The sequence below is a fragment of the Alligator sinensis genome, unplaced genomic scaffold (genome assembly GCF_000455745.1).
Source record: "Alligator sinensis unplaced genomic scaffold, ASM45574v1 scaffold1389_1, whole genome shotgun sequence".
Lineage (NCBI taxonomy): Eukaryota > Metazoa > Chordata > Crocodylia > Alligatoridae > Alligator > Alligator sinensis.
Genome location: NW_005843026.1, coordinates 435023 through 447379, shown reverse-complemented (window position 1 = coordinate 447379; position 12357 = coordinate 435023). Strand labels below are relative to the sequence as shown.

At 50.6% G+C, this 12357-nt stretch overlaps 1 protein-coding gene across 1 annotated transcript in view; it reads right to left on the bottom strand.

The window, feature by feature from the left end:
• Window positions 1-2332: 2332 nt before the first annotated feature.
• DNASE1 (deoxyribonuclease 1) overlaps window positions 2333-12357 on the bottom strand; it is a 16401-nt gene continuing 6376 nt past the window's right edge. The window contains exons 6-8 of the mRNA XM_006036836.2: window positions 11036-11190; window positions 10125-10221; window positions 2333-2386 (exon numbers count right to left, since the gene is read on the bottom strand). Coding sequence (XP_006036898.1) covers window positions 2333-2386; window positions 10125-10221; window positions 11036-11190 — 306 coding nt within the window. The remainder of the gene's footprint in view (window positions 2387-10124; window positions 10222-11035; window positions 11191-12357) is intronic.

The window sequence follows — 12357 nt, the reverse complement described above, 5'->3', positions numbered from 1 at the left end:
TCTCTCTCTCCCCCTCTCCCTCCCTCTCCCCCTCCCTCTCAGCAATGCCCCCCTCCTCTGGGGCTGGGGTCTGTGCATCCCAAATGCTGTGCCCTTGCTGGTGCTGGTGCCCCCACTCTACTGTGAGTCCCTATGAGGCCTCCTCCAACCCCCAATAGCCTCACCCAAACCACCGGTGTAGCAACGCAAACTCAAGCCTCTTGGCTATAACTTAAACATAAGCCACCCAGCTATAATCACACTTTGCCTACCAGGGTTTTTCATCCCGCAGCACATGACATGTGCTGCTCCATCAGCAGACTTCTCCTCTCTTCTGCAGCAGAGAGCTCCCTCTTCCATGACTACTGGCAGAGAACTGCCCCTGGCCTCAGCTCCTAGAGTTTATAAGGAAGCCAGGCCCTGCCCCCTACTGTCAGCTGACCGCTGGCAGGTGTGGGTCGCTTGCTGACTCCAGTTGCCTTGGCAACCAACAGCTGGGCTCCTTATTCACTGCTAGGGCTCTTTCTCTAGCAGCTTCCCCTCTTTAGGAGCAGGGCACCTAAGTGCCCTGAGACAGCATATTTACCAGGTCTACTTAATCTTAATCCTTATGCATTCCAGCTCCCTGGTCACTAAGAAAACTCTCTGCTATTGCTCCCGGCCACAGCATTTACACGTGTACCTGGGACTGTAGCATGTTGATCCAGGGCAGTGCAGCCTCAGCTGGCAGGTAACCCAGGGGGGGTCAGCCTGCCAGCCTGGGGCTGCTGCACCCTGGCTCAACGTACTGTGGAGGGGCTGGCTGGGACACGATGGTGCTGCAGTGTGGGGTTAGCCAGCAGGCGGACCCTGCGCTGTAGTGTCCTCATGCCCCAGACAGCTCTAGTTGCTGCCTAGACATGCGTTTCAGCACATGTAACTACTCCACTGTAGGATAGTACTTGTCCAAGACAGTACTGTTCTATGGTGGAGTTAATTATTATGCCCTAATACAGGCATGTGTAGATAGTAATGCTTTACTGCTGAGCTAATTAGTCAGCTTCACAGTAAAGCTCACATGTAAATGCAGTGTGCGTTATAGCAAATTGAAAGAGGGCCATGCTACCCTGTATTTTTCATAAAGCTCAGTGAGTGCAGGTGCTGAATTATAAAAGCCAGGACCTGTTAGATGCAAAACAGAAATCTCACAGGGCAATCCTTGATAGAATTGTGGTAGCTTTGGAACTGTGGAACAGCCAGTGTCTCTCATATCACTGAGATAATTGTTACATTTCACAGCCACTTGTGCTCAAAATATGAACATACTACAGCTATATAAATACAATAAAAATACCATATAACAGGAAGCAAACAAGAGGAAATATTTTTTTTTGTGATATCTTTTATTAGGCCAACTGGGAAAGATATTGGTCAAGCTTTCAGGCACAAAGTGCTCTTCAGGTCAGGCCCCCCTAATCATGACGCTGGTTTAAAATCATGAGATATTAAGAGCAGTAAATGCTGGGTTTGAGCCTTGGATGGTCACAGCATCAAACTTTTCTCCACAAACACAAGGACTAGAAACTAATTATTTTAATGACATGACTCCAGGAGTTGATTTAAGGGGGAAAATATCCTACCATGAGACTGAAGAATAAAATCTTGAGTTGGCTTCTACCAGCTCACCAGGCACTTTTAAAATTACCATAAGATCACCTCCCCTCCACCATTGCCTCCAGCATTTTTCTCCAAGCAATCCCAAGAGCAAATCCCAATAGCTTACTAGCTATATGAAGGAACAGGTGTGCCTATCATTCAGGTATGCAGCAGGGAATGCTAATAGACTATAATAGGTTTTCAACCTTTTTTGTATCAGGACCCATTTGTAAACATCAGTAGCCAGTCCCAACCCAGTGCCCCTCACTTCTAACCTGCTGCCCCCTCATGTGTGGGGCAGGGGTTGGGTGTGTGGGGCCTGGGGAGGCCCCTAGCAGCCCTTCATAGGCTGGAACTCTGCCAGACTGCAAGGGAGAAGCCATGGTTTCCCATGTTTTTCTCCTTTAAAGGAAAATCCATTTTTAAAGTTGATTCAGGACCCTTTCATATATTCTTGTGACCCACTTTTGAGTTGAGACCCATGGGTTAAGAAATGCTGGGTTAAATGAGGCATGAAACTATCAGAAGCTGCTGTTGGCTGACAGGAGGACAGGTGTTTGCCTGTAGTCCTGGATACTGAGATGCAGTCCTGGGAGTTCATGTGAAGGAGTTGGAACTACAAGTAGCAGTGCCTGGCAGAGAATATGCATGTGGTAGAGGAAGTTTTCTTGGTAGCCACAGCCATTGGTAGATGAAAGGAGAGAGGAATAAGCAAGTCTCAGAAAGACCTCAGGGTCACCTCCACAGGGAAATGGTCGCTGACTGCCAGGGCCTGAACAGAAACAGAGAGAGGTAAGAGTCCTCCATTGAGCATTATAGTCTGTGTGGTTTGTGCATGCTGTGGAATGAAAGATCTTCTGGTCCTAAGCAGTGCCTGGCATGCTCTGTGCTCTGATGCTAACTCACTGCATGGCCTGGGGCCAAGCTTTGAGATGTGGGCTACCCAACCATTCTATACTTCAGTTTCCCCACCTGCACAACATGGAAATACTGATCTTCCACCTCCTGAGTCACTACCAGAGTGTTGCTAACACTTCTGAAGGACCTTGAGATCCTCCTATGTCAGAATTATGCAAAGGCTATCAAACACAGTCCTACCAGGTCACTACATTCCCACCCCAGAGGCACTTGCTATGGTATGTGTGATTGTGGCAGGGCACAGATTGTGCCTGCCACTTTAAGCGGCTTGAGCAGGTGTGGCTAGGCCTAATAAGGTGGTCACATGACTGCAAGAGGGCCCCTGGATTAGAGGAGGCCTGGGCAGCCTCAGTATAAGCCCAGGCCCTTGGAGCTAAACCGGTAGTTGCTGCTGGGAATCAAGGGAACAACACTGCCCAGCCAGTCTGCTGCTGCCAGAACATCCTGGAGGTTAAGGGTAGGAACAGTAGGGTTGGAGGAGGTTCCTGGTCCTGGAGCATGACCTGAAACTATACCCTGATAGGGTTGGATGGTGTGGTGGTGCTGCCTGTGGCGGGGCAGTCTCCAGGAAATATCAGACCTGTGCCTCCCTGGTGAAAGTCAAGTACAAGTATGAGGTGCCAGAAAGCCTTAGTCCTGACTGCCTTGTGGGTCACCTGTGGAGGGGAAAAGCTAGGGGAGCACACCCTGACAGAAAAGCATAAGGCCAAGGCCCACAGAGAGTGGGGCCTGAGGCCCATGGTCTGCAAGGCCCAGAAACCCCAGTGAGAGGGCAGAGTACTGGTCCCAGTGAGGGGGCAGAGAGAGAGCTGGAGGGCACTGAGAGTGGGGTCCATGAGGGGCTGAAGGACTGCACATAGGCCAGCTGGAGTACAGGCCCAGTGAGGGGCAGAGAACTAGTGAGTCCAGTGAGGGTGGAAGAGCATGTCCAGGAGGGTTCTGGAGAAATTATGTGGTCCACGAGCTCAGAAAGTGGAGACATTATTTGGAGAGGCCCGAGAAGGCAGACCCATGTGGGAGAGAGGGCTTGCTGCTCAAGAACCTTGACTGGTCAATGCTAGGGCCAGAACCATGAGGGTCAAAGGACCAGAGCGCCTACCACAAGGGACGGCCAGAGCCAGCTGCCTGGAGTCCTGACTGGCCTAGAGGCGAGGCCAGGTCCTGCAAGGCCAAAGGTTCTGGATATGGCCACTTCTGAGTGGGAAAGGGGTCTAGGGAGCTAGGCTGCCTGAGCAGGAGGGATCCAGGTCAGGGTCCAAATGTCAGTATGGAATATAGTGGGACCCAGTGTGGAGCTGGAGCTATATAGTGATGTCATCTGCAAGGCATGGGATATGGTGTGGAGATGGTATGGAGCTGTGCATGACCCCCTTGACCAGGGGTGGGCAAAATGCGGCCTGCCAGGCCATTCTATCCGGCCCATGGGGCCCCTAAAAATGTAGAAAATTAATATTCATTTGCCCCAGGCTGCCTGTCATGCGGCCCTCGATGGCTTGCCAAAACTCAGTAAGCGGCCCTCCACCCGAAATAATTGCCTGCCCCTGTCCTTGACATTTCACTTGGTTACAACAAAGGTGTGATGGAAGGATGAACTGCCCTGGACAGGTGAGCAGACCAACATTGTGATTGGCCTAGGGATAGCCCCCTGTTACAGTGATTAAACAGGTTGCTTGGTGCCATTGCCATGCTGTTCCACACAAAACAGGAAAGCCAGGAAAACTGGGAGCCACACCCCATGCTCATTCCATCAATATCATGTACAGCAGCCAAGTTGGGAATGGAGCTGTACCAGGAGCCCCCACAGCACTTTTCATTTGCCAGCCTAAGAACACCTGGGGGTTACAGTGGATAATAAGCTGAATATAAGCCAGCACTGTGCCCTAGTTGCCAAGAAGACTAACAGGATCCTGGGCTTCATTGGTAAGTGTGTTGCCAGTAGGTCAAGGGAAGAGACTATTCCCCTCTATTCAGCATGGATGATGCCACATCTGGAGTACTATGTTCAGTTTTGGGCCCCCACTATGGAAAAGATGTGGACAAATTAGAGTCCAGCAGAGGACAACAACAAAAATGGTGAGGGGGCTGGGGGACATAACTTATAAGAAAAGACTGGAGGAACTGGGCTTCTCTAGTCCAGAGAAGAGAAGACTGAGAGGAGACTTAATAGCAATCTTCAACTACCTGAAGGGGGTTTGAAAGAGGATGAAGCTAGACTCATCTCAGTGGTGGCAGATGACAGAACAAGGAGCAACAGTCTCAGGCTGCAGCAAGGGAAGTTTAGGTTAGATATTAGGAAGTCTTTTATCACTAGGATGGTAATAAAACACTGGAACAGGATTACCCAGAGAGGTGGTGGAAGGTCCATCCTTGGGGGTTTCCAAAACCTGCCTAGACGAAGCTTTGGCTGGGATGATCTAGTTGGGGCTGGTCTTACTTTGAGCAGGAGGTTGGACTAGATGACCTCCTGAGGTCTCTTCTAACCCTAGCTTTCTATGATTCTACCTCACGCAGAAACCAAGGCACAGAGAGGGAAGGAGAATTAGCCAAAACATTCAGAACAGAGGTTTAAACTTTTACTGCCCTGTGCTCATAGGAATCAGTCAACACTAGTGCAAAGCGAGTGTAAAATACTTTCCAGACTAAAGCTTAGTCCACACTACACTCCTGCCTGAGTGATTGTGTCCCTGTCAGAGTCCTCAGAGCACAATTAGCAGCCTGCAGCAGAGCCAAGATAAGAGCAGAGACCCCATGCTCTAATTCCCCAGCGTGATACATGCTGGAGAAGGAGAAGTGGAAGTCTCACAGAATCAGAGAATAGCAGAAAAATAGGTCTCGAAGGGCCTCAAGATGCCATGTAGTCCAGCCCCTGGGCAAGGCAGGATTCCAACCAAATGTCTGTCTCATTTATTCTTTAAAACTTCCAAGGATGGAGACTTCACAATCTGGACAGCTTGTTCCAATGCTTAACCTTCCTCAAATTCTTCCTCTGTTGCAATTTAAAATTGTTATACCTTGTCCTGTCCCCTGCAGCCACAGAGAATAGCCCTATCTTCTTTAAAACCACTATTCAGGTATTTTAAGACTGTTATCCAATTTTTGTCTGTACCGGGTCCTGGCTGGTTTCAGTCATTACCCCAGCATGAGACAGAGGTAGACCCAGGATTATTGTGAAATCTTCCTTGGAGGTTTTCAAGAAGCAACAGGATGAACATCTGTCTAGGATGGTTTAAAAGTAGCCCATTCTGCACCTGTTCAGGAGCTGGGCTGGAGGCTGGGGTCCTGTGAGGGTGCTAAGGTGCATGGTTGATAGCCTAGATGTTGCAAACTTGAAGCCATAGCAGAAGTGCTCATGACGTGGCCTGTCAGATTCCAACAAATCTGCAATTATGCTTAAGACACACAAAAAAGAAAGAGGCTGGACTAGATGACCTGTGATTCCTCCTGACCCTGAGATTTGGTGATTTTAACAAATCGTGAGGCCTGATGGTAGGCCTGGGGAGACTATATACAATGGCCATGGAGGCAACATGCAAAGGCTGCTACTTACTGAAGCAGTGTGCTCCCAAAAGAATGGCTTACCACAAAGAAGGCAATGTGCTCAACCCACTTTTATTCAACATCTACATTAACAATCAGACACATCCTGCCAAATGTCAGCAGTTCATCTATGTTGACTGTGGTGGAGCACCAGTGGGGTGCTCACCACTCAGGAAGTTTGCAAGCTCTGGGGGTGCTTGTTGGCTGAGCAGCAGGGAAAACCGTCCCCAGAAAACATCTTAAGGGGGAAGGTATGTATCGGAGCACTCATGGTGCTCTGCCACTTTAAGAACTGGGCCAGGCAGCAGGCAAGTGCAGCCCAGTCCTGATGAGTAGCCATCTTAAGACTCAGGCCAGTAGAGCTGGAGAGAGCAGTTGTTGCCTGACACTGAGGGGGAAACATCTCCCACTGGAGCTGCTGCTCCGGAGACAACCTGGAGGTAAGGGCAGGAGCTATGAGGCGGCTTGGAGGCTCCTGGTCCTGGGCATGACCTAAAACTGCACCCTGCTGGGATAGGGAGGCCTGGTGGGACTGCCAGTGGTGGGGCAGGGCCAGCAAATGCCAGGTTGGAGGACCATCCTGGTGAAAGGAGGGTTGGAGCACCTTAATAACCCCTGGACCCACCATCTGGTGGGTTATGAGTAACATCAGAGTGAGTTAGGGCCAGGTATGTCTATGTGGGACGCCTGATCCTGATAGGGCGCAAGGCCTGAAGTGGGTAGTGGGGCAAGGCATGCCCATGGGTGGCACCTGAGCCCTTTAGGGTGTAAGACCCTGGGGAGAGAAGGAGAGTTGTGGGCCAGGCATACTGAGGAGGGGCACCTGAGCCTGTGGGGGTGTTCAGCCCTGGGCCCCAGAGAAGGGGGTGGAGTATTGAATTGAGGCCCTGTGAGTAGGGGCCATGAATTGAGGTCCTGTTAACTTGGGCGACTGAATTTGATCCAGGTAAGCCTTCTGGCACCTGAGGCCAATTGGAGGGCAGCAGAGGAGAAGTAATGGAGAAATGAGGGTGGAGTCAGCAGCCCTGTATGGAGATGGGGAGTTACCTGGCTATGAGACAAGGGCAGAGTCTGTGCAGTATTTTGCAAACCACCCAGCACTCACTTGGATGAGGGTAGCGGGAGATGCCCAAAAGGCTTGCTGGCCAGGGAGTGAAGGAAATCAATCCTAAGGACCCTCCAGGTGAGGGCAGGGTGAGTGTGACCCTGGGGAAAAAGCAGGAGGGGTATGAGTGAGGCCCAGCAAGGGCAGTATAAGAGAGACCGTATGAGAGATGGTGGACTGTGAGAGGCCTTAGTGAGAGGTGTCACAACCCAGTGATTTTGGTGCCTCGGCACGGTGGAATTTTCCCGCCACATGAGAGCCTCTTGCAAAAGTAAAGGTTTTCTTTTGTAGCAGAAGAACCTCGGTGCAAGAGAGTTCCCGCCAATTTGCAGGGTGCATTTCTTCTTTGCAGCACAGAAATGCACGGTGCAAAGAGTTCCCGCTATTTGAATGCAAATTTGTGTCCCGCTATTGGCCAGTGCTAAATTATTCACACGTAGCGGCTAGTAATTGGCTTGCTAGCCGTTTAAAAATTCGCGCGACTTCCGCCCAAGTCGAAGAACTTTGAGCATGCTGCAGAGTGCCTCTAAAGAGATCTGACTTGCGGCTAGCTGATCGATAGACTGATCACCTATCGATCCTTCTTCCTGTCGCCGAGCGCAATCCCAGACATACCCTTTTCCCGCCGGCTTGATTTGCGGATGGATTAACTGGCTTGGGCCTCGCCAGCTGGAACAACTCACATAGTTGTTCAGACAACCGGACCATCTGCGTCGCAACTACAGGCGGCGTAAGTAAACGTTTTTGCAACCATTAAACCTTGTCTGCCTCTCCATTCACCAGCCCGCCCTGACGAACGAGCAATTTCTAAATCACCTCGAGTCGGCTCTGACCATCCGAGACAAGAGGGAGGCAGTATGAGTATGGCCTGTAACAGGGCAGGGCGTGAGAAGCCTAATACTGTAATGACTTGGGCCCAGCCTCAGGCCACTGTTAGGAACATCTGCGATGCATGGGACACCTAAGGGGAGGTAGGAGAGTGTACTAAAGGCCCTAGACACCAGGGCCCAGAATGGTCATCCTCCCACCTAATTCAGATCCTAATTACTTAACAGCAAGGCATGGCAAGTGAGATAGGCAGATGGCATGCCCAGAGGCAGTGGGAAACCAGTACTGTGGCTGGTTGGGGAGCTCCCATGTTTGTCACACTGACAATTCCTGCATTACCACACAGCAGAAGAATTTTGAGGACACAGAAAAGATCCTGGCAAGGTCACTGAACAAGATGTCAGATTATTACCTAAATAATCATCCAAAACCCAAATCTGCACTTTCCATCTACTTCCAGTATGAGGAACCTGGATATAGAATGACACCTGAATGTAGCCTGGGGTGAGCAGAGTCTTGAACATCAGAAACACCCAGTCTACTTAGGGGTAACACTGGACCATACACTTAAACACATATTAAATGCTAAAGCCAAGTCATATTAAACGCACATGAACAACATTCTGTGTAACTTTGCAAATTCCAAGTGGGGAGCACATTCATCCATCCTATGCACTACTGCCTTAACAATTTGTTTGTCTGTGGCTGAATATGCCTGCACCACCTGGGGACGCTCAAGTCACAGTAATTATTGACACCACCCTAAATGATATATGCAGAATTATAACAGGCTGCCTAAAATGCACCCTTGTTCTCTGACTTTACATACTATCTGGCATAGCACCTCCTTATATCACGAGGAAAGTAGCAGGTGACATTGACTGGGAAGTACAAGAGTCAGACAGCCGCCACACACTATACTGACATCAACCAGTTCACCATTGTCTCTGATCGAGAAACAGCTTTTTGTCCCCTCCCATATCATTGACCACATCACTAGAATCAGTCAGAACTACCCTCTGGCAAAAAATTGGAGAAACTAGGAAACAAAGCTGTTGAATGGAGCCAGCGAGGAATCACCCCGAGTAAGGAGTTAGCATCCAGCTGCAAATGGTATACATGGTGGAGTCTGAACAGATTGAGAGTGAGTCTTGGAAGATGCATGGGGCCTTTACATGACTGATCAATGTGTTTGTCAGGGGAGGCAAACCATGGATTATCTCCTGAGATGCCCTGTAGCACCACAGTGCACCCCACAAGTTCTGGCAACACCAACACCAGAAGCAGTGGCCTATGCAGAATATTGGGAACAGACTATATAGAAAGGTTGGACTGAAGACGCAATGAAGAAGACTTGCTGAAGCAGAGAGTGCTCTACAGGGCAGCGACAACCTGCTGGACTTCCAAGTGGAGGTTCTGCTTCTAAGCAGGAGGTCATGGAACAGCATCTGGGGCCTTGTTCTCCATTGTCTTTCCCTTTGTTGGGTCATTTATCCCAGGGTTAAGAGTGGGTGAAACACTGCCATTTATCATTTCCCAGAGCTTGAGCCCACAGGTAACTGCTAAATCATTTCTTTTGACCTCCTGTAATCATAAGCTATTTAGGTGCACCCTGATATATCTGCATTAAATGCATATTTTAGTAAGATCAAAGCATTTTGGTCCCCACAAGACCAAAATGTGTGCTTCAGGCACGGAACAAAAAGGACCAAGCGCCACCCATATCAGGGGCCATTGCAGTGGCAGAGAGCTGACTAGGTGGGATAGCCCAGACAATCCCAGTGGGTAAACCATGTGCCATGCTGCAGAGTCACTTTGCACACAGTGTAGAGCTCTACGGAATCAGACCCAACAGCTCTAGTGCCCATCTACCCCCAGAGGTAATCACAGCAGAGAAAATCCTGCCCTGTTATATTGGCATGATGCAAGCTGTAGGCAGCTTTGCTGAGCAGGCTTAACCTTCACACTTGGGAAATTCTCCACTAGAGTTGATGTAGCCTAGACCTAGAAGAAATGCTGTTTCTGCCCTTGGCACAAGTACTGACTATGGCTGTTGTTCTCCCAAGGAAATAACAGCCAGAGCTTGCTGTCAGCACCCAGCAGGACCCTGGGCATCACTTACATCCTTGTACTGCAGGTTGAAAGCCCTTTGGAAGTTGTTGACATGGGCAGTCTCAGGAATCAGACAGCTTTTCATCTCAGAGCCACTTGCAACAATCCTGTAAGAGGCCAAAGGAGTCTTGTCACACATTCATCAGTGCTGGATTCAGCATCAAATATGACAGGAAATATGCTCCGCTTACCCTGGGGTTTCCAGCAGCAACAGAGGCATCTGATGCTCCATGGCAGTCCCAAAGTCAGTGCCCATGAGAGCATTTCCCAGCTCCCATACTCTCCTCCATCCCATTGCCCACCCCTTTTCTTTCAAGCCCCACAACTGGCCCTGGCCATACATGCTCATCTCACACAAATGCCAACCCTCTTAGGTCTCTGATTAGGCTGCCCTGCTGCAACTCTAACATCACACCTGCCTTTCATCTGACTGCACTGCAGCAGCTGGTGACTTGTGGGGGTGGGGGTGGGGGGGGGGGCTACATGGGCCCCCAGCACTACCCTGCCAATCTGCGTTAGCACCAGCCCAACCCCTCAAATGGACAGAGGAGTTCATGGCCCATTTAGATCCAGCTTCTGTACAGGCTGCCAGCCAGGGGCTCCCAGTAATGGTTTCCATGCTCCACCACTCCAGCAGCAGTAAGGCCACCAGGCCAGCCCTACGGGGGTAACACTCTTCAGTCAATGTAAGGGGCATGACGTATCCCACAGCAAGGTGCTTCCTCTCTGTAAAGCCCAGGCAGTCCCAGCAGGAGACTATTCACAATGAAATCAAAGGGAGAGCTCCTGTCACCAGGGAGGACTAAATTTCCAATTGGGACCCCATATTCTGGCTTCCCCCCACATCAGACCCTGCTCCCTCCCCACTCCCAGACCTCCCATCTTTTTCAGGAAGCACCTCCTGCCCTGGTGGTGTCTTACCGGTCATAGGCACAGACAGTGTGTGACACAGTGGTGTCAGCACTGTCAGGAATGAGCCACTGGAACGCTCTGTTGGTGCGCAGGCGGATGGAGGCCCAGTCCTCAGGGCTGACATAGGAGCAGCCAGCATTGAAGTCTCCCAGGAAGAGAATATTCTGCCAAGGGAAAGCCATGTTAGCAGGCAGGGCATAGCCACAGCCTTGCCAGCATCTTGGGAACCTCCTGCACAGCCCTTCACCTGGAGCCTTGCTGGGTGCCCTGACAGAATGTGCAGCCCTGGAGTGCCAGCTGAGGCCCTCCTGGCTAGGGGCTGCTCCCCAGGAGATAATATGGGCCTCTGGTTAAGGCATGGGCATGGGTAAGATCCGGCTGTCCCCAGTTCCATCACTGAAATGAGGGAGGTTGCTAGATCAAGCGCTTCCACTCTCAGCCAGTGTCTGTAGCATGAGGATAGCATACTCTGAGTTCAGGCTACAGACCTCAGTGCTTCCCCGGGGCCCTGAAATCTAGTACCAGGAGTATGCATGCCAGTTCTGCAACCAGTACTGTCCTGATAGCCTGGGCATCACCCTCCACGTGAAGAGCAGAAGCAACTCCCTCATGGAGGCTGCAGGCAGGCCATGGGAGCCATGGTCAGGGCAAGTGTGTGTATCAAAGTAGGAACTGAGGTGGGCCTGATCCTGGCTTCAAGGGCACTAAAGTGTCCAAGGCAGAGACCAAGTTGGGGGTCAAGATCCAAACATTGCAACTTGGGGTCAGCAGTCAAAAGCTGAGGTCAGGGGCTACCACAGAGTTGAGCACAAAGCAGGAACAGGAACCCAGGAAACAAGGCTGAAGAGGTTGGCTCATTCAACCCTAAGGGTGGGAGCACAGGGTGGGCTGTGAGGCTCATCCCAGCCTTGGGCTCTGCCCAAACTGCCCAAATGGCTCCCAAGTATGGGGTATGGAGGTGGAGCAGAGGGTAGGTGCTGCTTGAACCTTTCCAGCAGAGACTGGAATAAGAATAAGAAGCTCATTTCACCTTGTCAAGCTAAAGTCACAAGAGAGCAGCTGTCTTCAGTGCCCAAGAGACCTGAGTGTCCCAAAGGAGTCATGTCTGTGCAGGTGTGTGGCTGAGACCCATAAGATCTTGTGGGTTCAGGGGTTCACATATATTTTGGGCAGCACAGGTGACATTTCAGCTTGATCACGTTATTGGATACTAATCAGGAACTGAATATGGACTGAGGGGGTTAATTTCCCCAGAGCCTGGGGGAGCAGAAGGAAACCCAGTGCTCAGTACCAACCCCGGCCCAGAAAATGGCATCACAGCAGACCTGGCT